Raw genomic sequence first — 20,265 nt, forward strand, 5'->3', positions numbered from 1 at the left:
AATTCACTTTCATTTCTTCAGGGTTTTAGGAAGAGAGAACAGAATTGGGGATGAGAAAAAGAACAATTCACTTTGCTTTCTTGAGAGTTTTAGGAGCAGAGAACAGAACAGAATTGGGGAGGAGACCAAAAAAACCCCACTTAACTTTCTTCTGCTCTCTTCTGAGAGCAGAAATGGGGACAAGAATAATTCACTTTGCTTCAGAGTTTTAGGAGCAGAGAACAGAATTGGGGATGAGGAAAAAAAAAACCACTTTGCTTTCTTCTGCTCTCTTCAGAGAAGAGAACAGAATCAGGGATGAGGGAAAAATAATTCACTTTCATTTCTTCAGGGTTTTAGGAAGAGAGAACAGAACTGGGGATGAGGAAAAAAAACCACTCTGCTTCCTTCTGCTCTCTTCAGAGAACAGAATTGGGGATGAGCAAAATAGTAATTCACTTTGCTTTCCTTAAGAGTTTTAGGAGCAGAGAACAGAACAGAATTGGGGATGAGGACAAAAAAAAATCACTTTGCTTTCTTCAGGGTTTTAGTAACAGAGAGGAGAATTGGGTATGGCAGAAGACGAAAAAATCAGGCATAGCAAGTTCAAAAGCATTAAAGGGAAGGGAACATTTGATTTGGATTCATTCCATGAGTGTGGAGGTTGGAAGGAACAGTTTTATCTGGGAGTCTGGATCAACCAAGAGCTGGATGGAATGAAGGAGAAACAAACCCAACCCCAAAAAGGTTCTGCACATGGACTGCACCCTTCAAAATGTATCTCCCAAGAATTCAAGTAAGGTAATAGACATTATCAAAACTTAACTCCACGAGCCCACACTAACTCAAGTTTCAAATCACATTCTCAAGCTTTTAACCCAAAGCCAGATTCTGTTTTGTTTGCTTGCTTGCTTGGTTTTATTGTTGTCAGCTTCATAGAATGAACCACGAAGGTCTTGGACTGTACACATGACTCAATGATTTTTGCACTTGTGATTCCTCTCCTGGCTAGCAGACCCTGCTACACCAGCTTCCTGGAAAGATATGGCAGATTATGGAATTCAATCAAAGCACTTGGATTTAGGCATGAAAGAGCTATCAGATGCTTGACATTCTGTGCTTCTCAGCCCCTCAGCAGAGGCAGGAAACACCCCAACACTATTGGAGAGACAATTAGGTTTGGTGGTTTGGTTTTTTTGTTTTTCTTTCCTTTTTCCTTTAAACCTTTCCTTGAAAGCCATCTTTCCTCCACAGCTGCAGATGAGTTGAATCTGTTGTAAACAGAGCACTGTTGTCAAACCAGTTTGTTTTTGTTACATTTTGTTTTTAATTAAGAGCTCTCTCTCTCTCTTTCTCTCCAAAAGTTGAGACTCTTCAGAGAAGTCTTTCCCCCCCCTCCCCGTGGAGCAGGTTTGCTGCTTTGCTCCAGCACAGTTTGCTTTGCCTTGGATTTCCTCTCTCAGGATGGTTGTGTTCACAGCAGTTCTGGTTGGTTTTCTTTAAAAATTGGTTTCAATTCCTATAAAATTCTGTACATGTTCACAAATTATTGCATAAACAGCATGATCTTCATTGACAGTATTCAGCCACAGGTGTGTCCATCTCTGCAGCTTCACGTTTCCCTCCTTGCCTTTTTCTTCTTTTTCACTTGCTTGGGGGATTCCCAGCTTTCTTCAGACTTGGCTACAACCAAAACATAACTAGAGAGTTAGGACTGACTGGGGAGGAAAGTTGACACAGACCTGACATCTCAAATCCTGGGGAGTACACCCCCATAGATTATGAAGTCATTCAAAACAACCACAGAAAGATTTGGGTTGGAAGGGACTTCCAAGCTCGTCCAGTCCAAGCCCTCTGCAGTCAGCAGGGACATCCTCCACTAGAGCAGGTTGCTCCAGCCAGACCTTCAATGTCTCTACAGGGATGAGGCCTCAGCTACCTCCCTGGGCTACCTGTTGCAGTGTTTCAACACCCTCATGGTGCAGGATTTGCTCCTCACATCCAATCTCAATCTGCTCTTCTCTCATTTCAAGCCATTGTCCCTCATCCTGTCCCTGCAGGCCTTGGCAAACAGTCCCTCTGCAGCCTTCTTGCAGCCCCCTTCAGGTACTGGCAGGCTGCTATTAGGTCTCCCTGGAGCCTTCTCTTCTCCAAGCTGAACACCCCCCGCTCCCTCAGCCTGTCCTCACAGCAGAGGTGCTCCAGCCCCCTAAATTTCAAGCCCCATCCTGACTTCCCTTCTCTGCCTCCCCAGGTGAGCACTTCAATACAAGTACTTCTGCTGAGTACCATGGAGGACACATTTGACATCCCTGGGCACAGCAGGTTGTTCAAAGCAATAGACCTGCAAAAGTTCAGCCTGATGCATGTTAGGTTACAAAAACCAGAACTGCATAACCCCAACACCTTTCTGCTCCCAGATCAGCAACTCCTTTCCTCCATGATTACTACATTTCATGGAAGTATATTGAAAAAGTTGTTGATGAATTAAGAAGTCAAAAAAAAACCCCAAACCCCAACCCAGTGGGTTGAAAATTGAATGAGTTGTGCTTTTCTACCCCAGATTTCTGGGAGTTTGCTATCCTACCAACTGCCAGATTAGCATCCATCTGTTCCATGGAAGGCTTGCAAGCAGGCGAGTTGGCAGGACTGCTCAGTCACAGCATGGAGCTGCAGTCTGGCAAAGAGGATGTCCAAATGTCTGTTAAGGACTGGGCAAGGCAAACAGACATTTTCAGTCAGTCCTAGAATGGCTCAGGTTGGAAGGGACCTCAGTGATCATCTCCTCCAGGGACTCAGGCAGGCATGCCTCTCAAATAGATTCAGCTGCTCATCCAACCGGGTCTTGATTGATAAGGCATCCACAGCCTCCCTGGGCAGCCTACTTCCTCACTTCCAGTCTAACCCTGCTCTCCCTCAATCCATTCCCCCCTGTCCTGTCTCTAGACACCCTCAGGAAAACTCCCTCTGCAGCCTTCCTCTAGGATCACTTCAGCTATTGGAAGGCAGCTCTAAGGTTCCCCCAGAGTCTTCTCTTCTCCAGGCTGAACACCCCCAGATCCCTCAGCCTATCCTCACAGCAAAGCTGCTTCAGCCCTTGGATCATCCTTGTGCCCTCCTCTGGACTCAGTCCAGCAGCAGCTCTGTGTCCTCCTCCTGCTGGGGACACATCACATATTCCTATGTTCCAAGCACATGAAGCCAGTGACAGCACATTTGCCCATGCTCTTCACTGCAAGCTAAGCCATGGCAAGGTATCTAAATGTGAAGTGTAACTACCTAGGTGATACTCTGCTGCAACCAAAGCTCAGGGCAAATCATTCCAACTAGATCCACACAAGAGGAAAAGCAAACCCCCCCCCCCCCAAATTCAGCCAAAGGAATTGTACTGAGACATACTTACTCTGTGGAGGAGGCACACTGTTTTGCTTAATATTGGGACTAGAAATATCTGTCTGTTGCAGCATCTGTGGCACTTGGGAAGTGATCTTGTCAGAATCACTCTCTGATACAATTACAGATGGCTCAGTAGAAACAGCAAGTGAAGGAGCCTCCTCAGGCTGGTTGAAAAACAGAGGGGGAGAAAAAAAAAAGCCAGAAGTTTGTTAAAAACAGGAAAGAAAACCAACATGAAGTCAATATTCAAAGCCTTCAAGGTGTTCAAGACTCTGACTGCCATCTAGTGCCAGCTCTTCTAGCTGCTCACAAAGAAACCACACAGATGATTCTTAAGACACAGAACACACAAAGAAAGGGAGAACAGCCTTAAAAAATAAATCACTGAGACTCCAACAAATATTCCAGAAGAGATGGTAGACAGTGACATGCATCCACTGGTTGCAAAGCAAACTGCCCAGGTCTAAATGCACAGCACAAACCCCAGAAGAAATCAAACTTTTATCTTTGTAGACACTTGCAAGAGCAGCCAGGGCCCAGTTCTGTTCACTGTCACAGAATTGTCAGGGTTGGAAGGGGCCTCAAGAATCACCCAAGTACAAACCCCCCTGCCATGGCCAGGGACACCTCACACTACAGCAGGTTGCTCACAGCCACAGCCAGCCTGGCTGCAAACACCTCCAGGCAGGAGGCTTCCACCACCTCCCTGGGCAACTTGTGCCAGGCTCTCACCACCCTCATGGGGAACAACTTCTTCCTAACATCCAATCTCAATCTACCCATTTCTAGTTTTGCTCCATTCCCCCCAGTCCTATCACTCCCTGACACCCTCAAAAGTCCCTCCCCAGCTTTCTTGGAGCCCCCTTCAGATACTGGAAGGCCACAAGAAGGTCTCCTCAGAGCCTTCTCTTCTCCAGACTGAACAACCCCAACTCTCTCAGCCTGTCCTCACAGGAGAGGAGCTCCAGCCCTCTGATCATCCTCATGGCCCTTCTCTGGACATGTCGATTGTCCTTATCAACGACCTGGCTGAGGGCATTGAGAGTACCCTTAGCAAGTTCATTGATGATACAAAACAGGGGGGAGGCTGACACCTGTCAGGCTGTGCTGACATCCAAACAGGTCTGGACAGGCTGAGGGCTGGGTGCAGGCAAACCTCATGAGGTTCAGGAAGGACGAGTGCAGGGTCCTGCACCTGGGGAGCAATAACAGCAGGCACCAGGACAGGTTAGGAGCAGCCCTGCTGGAGAGCAGCTCCATGGAGAAAGGCCTTGGAGTGCTGATGGACAGCAAGTTCTCCATGGGACAGCAATGTGCCCTTGGGGCCAAGAGAGCCAAGGGCATCCTGGGGTGCAGCAAGCAAAGTGTGGCCAGCAGGGCTAGGGAGGTTCTTCTCCCCCTCTGCTCTGCCCTGCTGAGACCACAGCTGCAATCCTGTGTCCAGTTCTGGGCTCCCCAGCTCAAGAGAGACAGAGACCTGCTGGAGAGAGTCCAAGGGAGAGCCAGGAGGATGCTTAGGGGACTTGAGCATCTTCCCTGTGAAGAGAGACTGAGTGCCCTGGGGCTGTTTAGTCTGGAGAAGAGAAGGCTGAGAGGGGATCTGATCAATGTCTATCACTAGCTGAGGGGTGGGGGGTGTGAAGTGGAGGGGGCCAAGCTCCTTTCAGTGGTGCACAGTGAGGGTGATAGAGCCTTGGAGCAGGCTGCCCAGAGAAGTTGTGATTCAGGTCATTGATATTATAGATTCATATAATAGGTTGGGTTGGAAGGGAGATTAAAGATCACCCAGTTCCAACCCCTCTGCTGTGGGCAGGGACAATTCCCACAAACCCAGGTTGCTCAAGGCCTCATCCAGCCTGGCCTTGAGCACCTCCAGGGAGGGGCCACCACAACCTCCCTGGGCAGCCTGTGCCAGTGTCTCCCCACCCTCACTGGAAAGAATTTCTTCCTAATCTTCAATCTCTCCTGCACATGCTTCAATCCATTCCCTCTCACCAAGCCCTTGTAAAAAAGTCCCCTCCCAGGGAGAAGTGGAAATTGAAGCTGTGGTCCAAGAAGACAACACCCACTATCACAGTTGTGTTAGGACAGAGTAACTCCCCACCTGCAGGTAAAGCAACTCAGCTCAGATTTAAATGGCACAGAGGTGTGTCAGGGTGACTAACAAACATGTTGCAGCTTGAATGTGAGAGCACATGAAGTAATGATGCAGTTACAGCATGATCTGGAACTTCTTCCATGTCCTGTATTTCTGTCTGCATTTTGGATGAGGGGAAGGAAGGAACAACATCAAATTGGGTCCTACTTTTTGCTGAGGTGTTCTGTGTTAACAAGGCTCTTCAGAAGGGAAACCTGACACACTGAGTGAAGCCTGTTTGAAAACACAGCTGTATGCATCACCCTACAATTCATTAATGAGTCACAGAATGGCTTGGGCTGGAAGGGACCTCCAAAGGGCACCCAGTCCAACCCCCCCTGCAGTCAGCAGGGACACCCTCCACTAAACCAGGTTGCTCAGAGCCTTGTTGAATCTGACCTTGAACTGTCCCAAAGCATGGGGTCTCACCTACCTCCCTGGGCAACCTGCTGTAGTGTTCCAGCACCCTCATGGTGCAGAACTTGTTGCTAACATCCAGTCTAAACCTCCTCTTCTCTAAGTTCAAACCACTGGCCCTTGTGAAACTGTTAGCTGTGTAAAACAAATGCTCAGCAATTAAAAACTCAAGGCTCTGCCAAATCCTGTGGTACCAAACTGCCCTCTCACTTTACAGAGCACAAAGCCACTACCTCTAGAGATATGAAGTACCTTACTGCTTCCTACAGTGTGATGCTTGCAGGTAACTGTATTTGAAACCTCTGCCAGCTGGGCAAGGCTTAAGGAGAACTGGCACTCTCTGGACTATTTGTTTCACCTGTGAGCTGAAGCAAATGGTGACTTGGTTGGGAAAACTTTCCTTACTCAGTCATTAACCCCAGGCTCAGCACAGCCAGTGAAAATCAAATTTAGACTGCACTGAAGACAGAAGGAGTGAGTAACACCTCATCTTATTGCAATGAAACAGCAAAGAGAACTTGTGCTCAGACTTGGCACTTCTTAGGTTGCCAGATTACAAAGTTTGGAATTCTTGCCTGAATACTCAAATAAGAACAATCTTGACAGTCATGACTACTGGTTTAGAAGATGAACCTTTCCAGAGCAGATATCCTCTGCAACACTCCTAACTGATCTATACCTAAGGTTATAGAATCATAGAATTGTTAGGGTTGGAAGAGACCCCAAGGATCAGCCACTTCCAACCCCCCTGCCATGGGCAGGGACACCTCACACTAGATCAACTTAGCCATCACCAAATGGCAGGGTTTGGAGAGGACCTCCAGAGATCACCCAGTCCAACCCCCCTGCCAGAGCAGCATCACCCAGCGCAGGTCCCACAGGAAGGCATCCAGGCAGGTTTTGAAAGCCTCCAGAGACAGAGACTCCATAACCTCTCTGGGCAGCCTGCTCCAGGGCTCTGCCACCCTCACTGCAAAGAAGTTTCTCCTCTTGTTGAGGTGGAACCTCCTGTGTTCCAGCTTATATCCATTGTCCCTTATGCTATCACTGGAGAGCACCAAAGAGAGACCATCACCTTCATCCTGACACCCACCCTTCGGCTACCGACAGGCACCGACCCGATCCCCTCTCGGCCTTCCCCTCCCGGCTACCGACAGGCACCGACCCGATCCCCTCTCGGCTACCGACAGGCACCGACCCGATCCCCTCCCGGCTACCGACAGGCACCGACCCGATCCCCTCCCGGCTACCGACAGGCACCAACCCGATCCCCTCCCGGCTACCGACAGGCACCGACCCGATCCCCTCCCGGCTACCGACAGGCACCGACCCGATCCCCTCCCGGCTACCGACAGGCACCGACCCGATCCCCTCCCAGCCTTCCCCTCCCGGCTACCGACAGGCACCGACCCGATCCCCTCCCGGCTACCGACAGGCACCGACCCGATCCCCTCCCGGCCTTCCCCTCCCGGCTACCGACAGGCACCGACCCGATCCCCTCCCGGCTACCGACAGGCACCGACCCGATCCCCTCCCGGCTACCGACAGGCACCGACCCGATCCCCTCCCAGCCTTCCCCTCCCGGCTACTGACAGACACCGATCCGATCCCCTCCCGGCCTTCCCCTCCCGGCTACTGACAGGCACCAACCCGATCCCCTCCCGGCTACTGACAGGCACTGACTCGATCCCCTCCCGGCTACCGACAGGCACCGACCCGATCCCCTCCCAGCCTTCCCCTCCCGGCTACCGACAGGCACCGACCCGATCCCCTCCCGGCCTTCCCCTCCCGGCTACTGACAGGCACCGACCCGATCCCCTCCCGGCCTTCCCCTCCCGGCTACTGACAGGCACCAACCCGATCCCCTCCCGGCTACTGACAGGCACTGACTCGATCCCCTCCCGGCTACCGACAGGCACCGACCCGATCCCCTCCCAGCCTTCCCCTCCCGGCTACCGACAGGCACCGACCCGATCCCCTCCCGGCCTTCCCCTCCCGGCTACTGACAGGCACCGACCCGATCCCCTCCCGGCCTTCCCCTCCCGGCTACTGACAGGCACCGACCCGATCCCCTCCCAGCCTTCCCCTCCCGGCTACTGACAGGCACCGACCCGATCCCCTCCCGGCTACTGACAGGCACTGACCCGATCCCCTCTCGGCTACCGAAAGGCACCGACCCGATCCCCTCCCGGCCTTCCCCTCCCGGCTACCGACAGGCACCGACCCGATCCCCTCCCGGCCTTCCCCTCTCAGCTACTGACAGACACTGATCCCTGGCCCCTGCAGCCTTCCCTTCTCCAGACTAAACAGCCCCAGGGCTCTCAGCCTTTCTTCACTTCCATGTGTTTCTTCACCTCACACCCTTATACTCAGGCCCACCCAGCCTGAAGCAGGATTGCCGCTGTAACCTCACCTACCCTGATGAATGTTTCAGTGGACTTCTGGCACTTCCAAATCAGAATGAGTAAGATAAGGTCAGGTTTGCAGCCCTACCTTGGCTGGTTCACTAGTACTTAGGGTCTTCCGAGAAAAAGCTCTTTCCTGCTGTGGTTGAACTTTTGAGGTATCCTCCTGAAACTGCTCTCCAGCTTCTCTATCCAGTTCTTCAGTGTCCTACAACAGGGGGATGGGGAAAGGAGGGGAAAAAAACCACAAACAAAAGAGCCTGTGTTTGCAGTAAAGTTCTGACTCTTCTTTCCTGCACAGCACCAACAGCTGTGAGATTCTATTAACTCAGCATTTACAGAACATGATCCAAAAGGACCCAAAGAACCCAAGGAAGCACAAAAAGCAGCACTCTTCATGTGATCTGCTAACTACATTTCTGAATTACAGGCTGGGGTAAGGGCAGCCCTAAAGAAAGAGACTTGGGGGTGTTGGTTGCTGAGCAGCTCCCCAGGAGCCAGCAGTGCCCTCATGCAGCCCAGCAGGCAGCTGTGTGCTGGGCTGCAGCCAGAGGAGTGTGGGCAGCAGGGCAAGAGAGGGGATTCTGCCCCTTGGCTCTGCTCTGCTGAGACCCCACCTCCAATCCTGCCTCCAGTTCTGGTGTCCCCAGCAGGAGAAGGACACAGAGCTGCTGGAGTGAGCCCAGAGGAGGCCACAAAGCTGATCCAGGGGCTGGAGCAGCTCTGCGGTGAGGACAGGCTGAGGGAGCTGGGGGTGTTTAGAGGGGAGAAGACTCTGGGGAGACCTTAGAGCTGCCTTCCAATAGCTGAAGGGATCCTCCAGGAAGGCTGCAGAGGGACCTTTCCTGAGGGTGTCTAGAGACAGGCCAAGGGGGAATGGTTTGAAGCTGAGGGAGAGCAGGGTTAGACTGGAGCTGAGGAAGAAGTTCTTCAGTGTGAGGGTGGTGAGACTCTGGAATAGGCTGCTCAGGGAAGCTGTGGCTGCCTCCTCCCTGAGGGTGTTCAAGGCCAGGCTGGCTGAGGCCTTGAGCAGCTGAGACTAGCTGAGAGGTGTCCTGCCCATGGCAAGTATAGCTGCAGAGATGCTTTCCCCTCTCTTGTTTGTAAGGAATGCAAATTATGAATGGCTGCCACTATAAGCAGGAGCAGGATGTATGCTCAGCAGGAGCTATTAAAAGCTTTTTTTCCTATTAGGAAAGCACTTGTTTTCATCTCTTCCAACATATTCCCTTGCCAAGTGAAGCACAATCTGCTTTTGCTATTTTTACAACAGATCTGTTTCAGTGTAATTCTTCAACAGCTATTTCAGTGACCCAGAAAACTCCAACAGTCCCCTCAACACACACAGTGTCATCCCAATCTGATTCAGGGCAGCTCCCCCTGCTAATCTGAGGTGTTGGTATCATTTCACCTGCTCTAAGCCGAAGAGGAAACTTCAGTTTCTCTTGTTCTCCTAGCTAGCTATGTCACCAAGCAGGAGTCTTTCATAGGACAGGAGGAGAAGGCTTCCCATGGGGAGGAAAGTTCCTCCTGGGAGCAGCCTTACAGCACAGAATCCTGATTTAATAGCAAGTAATTAATTCAAGATAAACAATTGCCACACATTTCACGTTTTCCATAAAGGCTGCAAAAGTACCCTGGATTCACAAGCCACACAGGCAATAATGCACAAGGAAAGAGTACTCTAACTCCTGAGAAATAGGAGCAGACATTCCAATGACATAAGGAAATGAATTTCCCCAAAGTAATTTTTGGTTAAGATGGAATGGAAAAAGGGAAGGAAAGAAAAAAGAAGGGGGGGGGGAAGGAAAGGAAAGAAAAAAGAAGGGGGGGGGGAAGGAAAGGAAAGAAAAAAGAAGGGGGGGGGGAAGGAAAGGAAAGAAAAAAGAAGGGGGGGGGAAGGAAAGGAAAGAAAAAAGAAGGGGGGGGGGAAGGAAAGGAAAGAAAAAAGAAGGGGGGGGGGAAGGAAAGGAAAGAAAAAAGAAGGGGGGGGAAGGAAAGGAAAGAAAAAAGAAGGGGGGGGGAAGGAAAGGAAAGAAAAAAGAAGGGGGGGGGAAGGAAAGGAAAGAAAAAAGAAGGGGGGGGGGAAGGAAAGGAAAGAAAAAAGAAGGGGGGGGGAAGGAAAGGAAAGAAAAAAGAAGTGGGGGGGAAGGAAAGGAAAGAAAAAAGAAGTGGGGGGGAAGGAAAGGAAAGAAAAAAGAAGGGGGGGGAAGGAAAGGAAAGAAAAAAGAAGGGGGGGGGAAGGAAAGGAAAGAAAAAAGAAGGGGGGGGGGAAGGAAAGGAAAGAAAAAAGAAGGGGGGGGGAAGGAAAGGAAAGAAAAAAGAGGGGGGGGGGAAGGAAAGGAAAGAAAAAAGAGGGGGGGGGAAGGAAAGGAAAGAAAAAAGAAGGGGGGGGAAGGAAAGGAAAGAAAAAAGAAGGGGGGGGAAGGAAAGGAAAGAAAAAAGAAGGGGGGGGAAGGAAAGGAAAGAAAAAAGAAGGGGGGGGAAGGAAAGGAAAGAAAAAAGAAGGGGGGGGAAGGAAAGGAAAGAAAAAAGAAGGGGGGGGAAGGAAAGGAAAGAAAAAAGAAGGGGGGGGAAGGAAAGGAAAGAAAAAAGAAGGGGGGGGAAGGAAAGGAAAGAAAAAAGAAGGGGGGGGAAGGAAAGGAAAGAAAAAAGAAGGGGGGGGAAGGAAAGGAAAGAAAAAAGAAGGGGGGGGAAGGAAAGGAAAGAAAAAAGAAGGGGGGGAGGAAAGGAAAGAAAAAAGAAGGGGGGGGAGGAAAGGAAAGAAAAAAGAAGGGGGGGGAGGAAAGGAAAGAAAAAAGAAGGGGGGGGAGGAAAGGAAAGAAAAAAGAAGGGGGGGGAGGAAAGGAAAGAAAAAAGAAGTGGGGGGAAGGAAAGGAAAGAAAAGGAAATGGAAATTAAAAGAAATAGGGGGGAAAGCAAAATAAGAAAGGGGAAACCAGATTGTATGAATTCCTCAGAACTGCCTTCCAGACTCTCCAGCTTTTGTTCCCTTTACCTGTGCAGGTGAGTTAGCTTCTTCACCTTGCTTCTTCTTTTTCTTCTTCTTTTTCTTGGATTTGCCACTTGCAGCACCCTGAAGAACTGCCTCTGCTTTTTCTCTTTCATTATCTGAAGCCTTTAAGTGGGAATAGAAGAGATTCAGCACCTCAAAGGTCCACGAAGCACACTTTTATATACACTAAACAACAATTAATAGCTCCAAGGAATGGAATTGCATAAACAAAGCATAAAGAAACCCCAGACTCATCTGCTCAGTGCATTTTAAGCAGCCCACATTCTTTCCATGCTATCTGCTCCCAGAGGTACAGGAGCTGGGAATGAGAAAGGCAAGAAAGCAGCAGAAAATGCTGGTTTGCATCCAGAGAATTAAATACTAAGAAGCATTTAGGAAAGTAGATCTAAATCCTCTCTCAGCCTATGATGATACAGTGAGCCTCATACTAGCATAGAATAGTCTGGCTTGGAAGGGACCTGCAAAGGTCACCCAGTCCAACCCCCCTGCAGTCAGCAGGGGCATCCTCAGCTAGATCAAGTTGTTCAGAGCCCCATTGAGCCTCACCTTGAATATCTCCAGGGATGAGGCCTCAACCATCTCCCTGGGCAACCTGTTCCAGTGTTCCACCACCCTCATAGTAAAAAGCCTGCTCCTCACATCCAATCTAAATCTGCTCTTCTCCAATTTCAAACCATTGCCCCTTGTCCTGTCCCTGCAAGCCTTTGCAAACAGTCTCTCTGCAGCCTTCAGGTACTGGCAGGCTGCTATTAGGTCTCCCTGGAGCCTTCTCTTCTCCAGGCTGAACACCCCCAGCTCCCTCAGCCTGTCTTTGTAGCAGAGGTGCTCCAACCCCCTGATCATTTTTGTGGCCTCCTCTGGACCCTCTCCATCAGGTCCATGTCCTCCCTATATTGAGGGTTCCAGACCTGCACACAGCACTCCAGGTGAGGTCTCACCAGAGCAAAGTGTCAGAATCACCTCTCTGGCTCTGCTGGCAATGCTGCTTTGGAAGCAGCCCAGGCTGCCATTGGCCTTCTGTGCTGCAAGCTCACACTGCCTGCTCATGTCCAGCTTCTCATCCATCAGCATCCCCCAGTCTTTTCCCACAGGGCTGCTTTCTATCACCTCATCCTCTATTCTGTACTGATAAGGTGAGGTTTGAGGTGGAGTTAAGTGGCTTCTATGTTCTCAATAGCAAGGTTCAGCATTTTCCTTCTTTGTGTACACATTAAATAAGAGCTGTGCTCCTCTGATCAGTGTCAAAGAGATGAGATTACCTTTATCATCAGCCTTAAGCTCATTTAACAAGTAACAATGGCAAGAGCAAAGTCTTGGAGCTAAAGAGAAAATATCCCCTTTTACCTTCTGAACATCAGAGATCTCTTCAGCTTGAGGAACAGAAGCCATTTTTTCTTCATCTACCCAGTTTCCCCACTCTTCTGCTGGTGCATTCCAGTCAGAGCTGGGATCAGCTGAAGAAAGTCCATCTAGAGAGGGGGAAAAAGAAAGACTTTTCAGGAATGTCTCCTTACTTGAGAAGGGCAATTTGAGGTTTTAAATAAACCCCTCCATATTGGTGACAAGGCAGTTAAAGAGGTGAATTGAAGGCTGAAAGCTTTCTTCAGGGAGTTTCCACAGTAAATACATAGCAATTGCTTTAACTGTATTTATACCACAGCCCTGTGCAGGGAGAGCTTTGTGGCAAGAACTACAACAGTATACTAAAAGCAGCAGGGAGGGGAAAGAGGAGAGCAAACACCAATTCTCCTACAATTCTTTGAGTGCTTTCTGTGCATGTAGGAACATTCCAGTGCCTGCTAAAGGAGAAAGCAAATCAGACTAAGTACAAGTCTCATGCCACCTGAGGTTTTTTGACAAGCTACAAACCTGTCAATGCAAACTGGAGCAAATACAAGCTGCTAAACAAGTCTGCAGGAGATTTGCCTCACCATTTGCAGTAAGATTTCTGATGACCAAGATCTTCTAGCAAAAACAAGAGCAGGAGCTCTCTTTTACTTCTGAGTTTCAATATCCAAGCACTTTTACTCAAAATTACACAATAGAGTGCAAGGATGCTGAAGGGAATGGAGCACTGCCTTATAAGGAAAGGCTGAGAGCCCTGGGGCTGTTTAGTCTGGAGAGGAGAAGACTGAGAGGGGATCTGATCAATGTCTATCAATATCTGAGGGCTGGGGGTCAGGAAGGAAGGGACAGGGACAGACTCTCTTATGCCCTGGGATAGGACAAGATGCAATGGATGGAAATTACAGACACCAAGCTGGGGGCAGGAGTTGATCTGCTGGAGGGTAGAGAGGCTTTGCAGAGGGACCTCAACAGGCTGGACAGATGGGCAGAGTCCAACAGGATGAGACTGAACACATCCAAGTGCTCTGTCCTGTACATTGGCCACAGCAACTCCATGCAGTGCTACAGGCTGGGGTCAGAGTGGCTGAGAGCAGCCAGGCAGAAAGGGACCTGGGGGGACTGGTTGACAGCAGCTGAACATGAGCCAGCAGTGTGCCCAGGCAGCCAGGAGGGCCGATGCCACCCTGGCCTGCATCAGGAACAGTATGGCCAGCAGGAGCAGGGAGGTCATTCTGCCCTGTGCTCAGCACTGGTTAGGCCACACCTTGAGTCCTGTCTCCAGTTCTGGGCTTCTCAGTTTAGGAAAGATGTTGAGCTGCTGGAAGGTGTCCAGAGAAGGGCAACAAAGCTGGGGAGGGGTCTGGAGCACAGCCCTGTGAGGAGAGGCTGAGGGAGCTGGGGTTGATTAGCCTGGAGAAGAGGAGGCTCAGGGGAGACCTTCTTGCTCTCTACAACTACCTGAGGGGAGGTTGTAGCCAGGTGGGGGTTGGTCTCTTCTCCCAGGCAACCAGCACCAGAACAAGAGGACACAGTCTCAAGCTGCACCAGGGGAGGTTTAGGCTGGAGGTTAGGAAGACATTCTACACAGAAGGAGTGATTGCCCATTGGAAAGGGCTGCCCAGGCTGCCCAGTACAGTGGTTTGGTTTAGGTTTTTAGTGTAAGGAGCTAAGAAGTGCCTCTGTGGGTGAGCTTGCAGGATGTTAAATTTCACTGCCTTCTCTGTTTGCAGACTCACAGCTGCCTTGTCTGGAGTACTAGAAATAAGCAGACCATTGAGTCACCATCATTGGAGGTATTTAGGAGGAGACTTGATGGGGTGCTTGGTGCCATGGTTTAGTTGATTAGATGGTGTTGGATGATAGGCTGGACGCGATGATCTTGAAGGTCTCTTCCAACCTGGTCTATTCTATTCTACAGCACAGGAGGTTCCATCTCTACATGAGGAAGAACTTCATCACTGTGGGGATCACAGAGCACTGGAACAGGCTGCCCAGAGAGGCTGTGGAGCCTCCTTCTCTGGAGCCTTTCCAGCCCTGTCTGGATGTGTTCCTGTGTGACCTGCTCTAGATTCTCTGGTCCTGCTCTGGCAGGGGGTTTGGATGATCTCCAGAGGTCCCTTCCAAGCCCTAACATCCTGTGAGCCTGTAAAAATGAACCATTGTCTTTATCATTTGCCAAAATACTTCTTCCTGTCAAGCTAACTGACAGCTTGGAAAAAAACCCACAGAAGTGAAACACTCCAGGTTTTTCTTCAGCTGGCTAAGCTCAGACAAGCAGTCAGTGTCAGTGACAACACTTTAAAGGCACAGTAACAGAGCTTTCTTCATGAACAGTTTGGAGGAACATACTTAACCCAGACCATTCGTCATCGACAGGGGGTTGAGCATGATCCCACTGAAAGTCAGAAGTACCAGCCTGAGAAACTGGCTCACTGTTGGATCCTGGAAGGCAAGAAAGAAAGTGGTAAGTGAAAAAAGCTGCCTGGGTTTCCCTGGGTAAAGAAATTCGAATGGAAGCAGGAAAGGAAGGCAGCAGGTTCAAGGCAAAAGAAGTGTGGACTGCACAGGGCAGGGAAACTGCAAGGGTCCTGCAAATAAGATGTAGTCAGAAAACTGGGGTACTGAACAAGGGTGAGAAAGTTAACTCAGAAGAATATGGGGGGAAAAAAAGATCAGGGTGAATAAAAGATCAGGGTGAATAGCAACAGCAGGCTTTAAGGCTTACAGCTGTCTCCTCGAGCTGAAAAATACCATGGGATTTTATGGCTGGTAAAATTATTACCCCACATCTCTCCTCCAAACTGAAGAACCCCAACTCTCTCAGCCTGTCCTCACAGGAGAGGTGCTCCAGCCCTCCAATCAGCCTTGTGGCCCTCCTCGAGACCATGGCATTGATAACTTCTTTGTTATTCTGGTTCAGATAGATGGGTTCACAGAATCACAGAATCAACCAGGTTGGAAAAGACCTCAGAGATCATCAAGTCCAACCTATCACCCAACACCCCATGAGTAACTAAACCATGAAGCACTCTGAGCTGTAGGACACTGGGCATGAGATCCACAGGTAAAGGATTGTAAATTGCAACACAAGGAAACACAGCCCAGGTGCATAAGCACTTGGCCACCTACTCCCTAAATAGAAACAGCCATGCTGAGCTTGAGGGATAGATAGAAGAAGCAAGACCAGAAAACCTGCCATATGATCCCTTTGTCTAATACATCACTGTAGCACTGATGCCAGTAGTTCAACACAAGACTTCCTATGAAATCTATTACAAGGAGGATCTGGAGGTGCTGGAAGGTGTCCAGAGAAAGGCCATGAGGATGAGCAGAGGGCTGGAGCTGCTCTGCTCTGGAGACAGACTGAGAGAGTTGGGGTTGTTCAGTCTGGAGAAGGCTCCCAGGAGACCTTCTTGTGGCCTTCCAGTATCTGAAGGGGGCTCCAAGAAAGCTGGGGAGGGACTTTTGAGGGTGTCAGGAAGAGATAGTACTGGGGGGAATGGAACAAAACTAGAAATGGATAGATTGAGATTGGCTGTTAGGAAGAAGTTGTTGCCCATGAGGGTGGTGAGAGCCTGGCACAGGTTGCCCAGGGAGGTGGTGGCAGCCTCCTGCCTGGAGGTTTTTGCAGCCAGGCTGGATGTGGCTGTGAGCAACCTGCTGTAGTGTGAGGTGTCCCTGGGCATGGCAGGGGGCTTGGAACTGTCTGATCCTTGAGGCCCCTTCCAACCCTGACAATTCTGTGATTCTGTGACTGCACTCTATAGCAATTTCACCCTTCAAAAGGAGGAAACCTCAGAGCTCATCTTTCTCACCCATCACACAGGGACAAGACATAAGACTTCAAATCCTTCCTGTGGAACATATTCTGAAAGTAATGCTTCTGTTTTTTTGCAAGGGAAAAGCTCCATCAGCCAATAACAAATCTCCCAGGAGATCAGGTTCAGAAGACTTGACTGGAAAGGAATCTTTCAATCTCTAACTTGAGATACAGTGAGGGTTCTCTTGTGCCTGCTGTTTAGACACAACACACAAGCAGGAAAGCTAAACAAACACACAAACATCACCTTGATTGTCAATTTGAAACAGTTACTTTACTGCAAAATCTCAGCTTAACTGAAGAGCTTTCTAGGCTGTCTCCCATCTCTTTCCAGTTAGCAGTGCTACTATCAAACAACAACAAGCTGCATGCTAATAATAATTGGCACCTGGTGGAGAAGAGTGGGTCAAAAGCCAATAATCTTTGGAGAGGCATACATACCAGAAACCCCAGGAGTTAAGCCAAATGAAGAGAAAGAAGTAGAATTCTGTTCAGAGGTATTAATCCTTGCATCCATGTTCCAAGCAGCTGCAGGGAAAAGGGAGAATTAAAAGAAGAAAAACAAACCAAACCACTTCCCACTGCTGCAATATTGCAGCAGTTTGCTATTTAATTATGAACAGGGTCAAAAAGCAGTGGACCCTCCAGCCAGGATAGCATTTCACACAGCAGAGGGCATCAGGCAATCAGTGCCAATAGAGATGTGACTGTACACAGGTTATCTGACATGGGTCCTTCAGCTGAACGTTTATTTAAGGGGGGTGGGGACAAACAACTGAAAGATGCCATGCCATGGGTGACATGAGCCTCTATTACAAGTCTTTGCACAAAGCTGGGGGCAGGGTTATTAGCTGCATTAGGAAAACTGTCTTGCCTACAAAATAAAGCTGTGAAAACTCTGCAAAGATAAATCATAGAATGGCTCCGCTTGGAAGGGACCTCAGAGATCATCTGCTCCAACCTTCTCACCATGGGCAGGGACACCTCTCAACTAGACTCAGCTGCTCAAGGCCTCATCCAATCTGGCATTGAACACCCCCAGGGAGGAGGCAGCCACAACCTGGCCTGGGCAGCCAATTCCAGAGTCTCACCACCCTCACACTGAAGAGCTTCTTCCTAAGATCCAGTCCAAGCTTACTCTCCTTCAGCTTCAAGCCATTCCCCCTTGTCCTGATTCTAGATACTCTTAGGAAAAGTCCCTCTGCAGCCTTCCTGGAGGATCCCTTCAGCTACTGGAAGGCAGCTCTAAGGTCTCCCCAGAGTCTTCTCCAGGCTGAACACCCCCAGCTCCCTCAGCCTGTCCTTACAGCAGAGGTGTTCCAACCCTTGGATCATCTTTGTGGTCTCTTCTGGCCTCACTCCACCAGCTCTGTGTCCTCCTTTTGCTGGTGACACCAGAACTGGAGGCAGTACTTGAGATAAAGGCAAAAAAATTGTCCCTGAGAAGACTACATCCAATTAGAAACATGTAAAACAACATAACACTAAGTGCTCACAAGAGCTGAACAGACTGTTCCTAAAGATCCTTCATAAGCATGGCTGATTTGATGGTGCTGGATCACAGTAGACTGATGGTGACCTAGGGTTTAAGACATTCACTGAAAAGTTACACTTCAGAATGACCTGGTAAGTGGTTTAGGGGCAATGGTCTGAAATTAGTAAAGAGTAGATTTAGATTAGATGTTGGGAAAAATTCTTTACAGAAGGCTGGTGGAGCACTGGAACAGGTTGCCCAGAGAGGAGGTTGAGGCCTCAGTCCTGGAGATACTCCAGGTGAAGATCGAAAGGGCTCCGGGCAACCTGATCTAGTTAAGGATGTCCCTGCTGCCTGCAGAGGGGGTTGGACAGGATGAGCTTTGGAGGTCTCTTCTAACCCAGGTGATTCTATGAGCAAGAATGTTAGGAATTTGGTATTTAGAATTTGCTCCCTTCTTCCATCCCAGCTCAACCCTAAGAACCCAGTGGAACTGTTAGCAGAGACATAAACGTTAAACTACCAGAACTCACAGTAAACCAGAAGCTATTAGGCTGATACTTCAGTGGAGCACTCCAAGACTCTTTGCAGGTATGAACTCAAAGCTATTTGAGAGCTTCTCTGCTAAAAAATGCCCTTCTGTGCAAGTGCTTAAGTGCAGCAGGCTTCCTTTGGCACAGCTTACCCATAGGAGTGAAGAGGGGACGCTCTTTCCAGGGCCTGCCCACCAGGGTTACACCCCAGTCCTTTCCATTGCCATTAGCATCCCCAGCGTCCTGGCCCCAAGCTGATGGCTCAGCCTTCCTCTTCCCAGATGCAGCTGAAGGAACAGATGTCCATTTCTCCTCCCCTACACCAATCTGTGAGGGGATTTTGACAGACTTCTCGTTCCAGCTTCCTCCGTTTACCGTATGGCTTTCACTCAGTCCTGGAGAAACTTCACCACAAGCATAATGAAAGCAATTAGTTCAATCAGGCACTAAAACATCACCTATGTGCACACACAGTCAATAATCCAGAAACTGAAACAAAGCACAAATGAGTAGCAGCTTTGCTACATCAGGGTGATACCAAAGAGCTGCTGCTCTGCCTCAGCTCGATGGGTTGGACACGATGATCTTGAAGGTCTCTTCCAACCTGGTCTATTCTATTCTATTTTCCAGTTCAGATGACAGGCACCATCTGTCTACTAGCTTGAAGGGTCTCCTGATAACCTTCTTGGCTCCCACATGGAAGACAAGGAGGTTACCAGGAGTAGCCAACATGGATTTACCAAGAGGAGATCCTGTCTGACTAATCTGATGGCCTGCTATGAAACCATGACCAAATGGGTAGATGAACATCCTGGTGGCCCTTCTCTCTGGACACCTTCCAGCACCTCCAGATCCTCCCTGTATTGGGGTCTCCAGTAGTGGACACAGTGCTCCAGGTGTGGTCTCACCAGAGTGGAGTAGAAGGGGAGAATCCCCTCCCTGGCCCTGCTGGCCACACTTCTCTTGCTGCAGCCCAGGCTCTGCTTGGCTCTCTGGGCTGCAAGTGCTGACTGCTGGCTCCTGTTGAGCTTCTCCTCCCCCAGCACCCCCCAGGCCTTTTCATCAGGGCTGCTCTCCAGCCAGTCCCTGCCCAGCCTATACTGGTGCCTGGGATTGCCCCATCTGCAGAGCCAAAAAGGCCAGCTGCATCACACGGTTTCAGATCCAACCAACAATCTGCATTTTCACTTCTGAAAAGCAATTTCCTAGTTCCCTAGGATGCCAAATAATGAAAGCTTTTTACCTTGTGGAATCGAGGACTCCCCTTTTGCAGGTTTAGAGCTGCTAACCTGTGCATTCAGAAGTGCATCACCTGCTTAAAAAGAAGAAACAGAGCTCAAGGACAGTTCTCCAACTACCAACATCTGTAAAATAAAAATAAATCTTCTAAAGGTATCCATTTCTATATTTTTGTTCTTAAATTAGACATCAATACCTCAGTAAATGAAGGTATTTCCTGAAAACTCAACTAAAATGCCCTAGTTTTTGTCAGCTGTGTTTATTTTGAGCTCCAAACTGATTGAGGGCCTATAAACCAAGTAACTGCAGATTTCCAAGAGCTCTAACTAGTTCCCTCAAGAATGGAGAGAAATCTGAGGCTACCATTTTCAAATCAAGGGCAGCTCTAACTATGGTGGAAGCACAGAGGTAGTTCTAACTCCTACCACTAGATACAGCTGAGCTGCTTTCAGGTTAGCTTAGCACAGAGTGATAGAGAAGAACATAGGAGGCATAAAAGGCT

The 20,265-nt window shown here is 49.3% G+C and overlaps 1 protein-coding gene across 1 annotated transcript in view; it reads right to left on the reverse strand.

The window, feature by feature from the left end:
- Positions 1-562: 562 nt before the first annotated feature.
- Positions 563-20,265, reverse strand: part of MTDH (metadherin) — a 40,172-nt gene continuing 20,469 nt past the window's right edge. Inside the window, exons 5-13 of the mRNA XM_054167363.1 lie at positions 19,768-19,836; positions 18,677-18,928; positions 16,959-17,045; positions 15,047-15,139; positions 12,695-12,819; positions 11,333-11,452; positions 8,423-8,542; positions 3,383-3,539; positions 563-1,662 (exon numbers count right to left, since the gene is read on the reverse strand). Of these exons, the coding sequence (XP_054023338.1) occupies positions 1,592-1,662; positions 3,383-3,539; positions 8,423-8,542; positions 11,333-11,452; positions 12,695-12,819; positions 15,047-15,139; positions 16,959-17,045; positions 18,677-18,928; positions 19,768-19,836 (1,094 nt within the window). The 3' untranslated portion in view covers positions 563-1,591. The remainder of the gene's footprint in view (positions 1,663-3,382; positions 3,540-8,422; positions 8,543-11,332; positions 11,453-12,694; positions 12,820-15,046; positions 15,140-16,958; positions 17,046-18,676; positions 18,929-19,767; positions 19,837-20,265) is intronic.

This window comes from Dryobates pubescens, chromosome 14 (genome assembly GCF_014839835.1).
Source record: "Dryobates pubescens isolate bDryPub1 chromosome 14, bDryPub1.pri, whole genome shotgun sequence".
NCBI classification, from domain to species: domain Eukaryota; kingdom Metazoa; phylum Chordata; class Aves; order Piciformes; family Picidae; genus Dryobates; species Dryobates pubescens.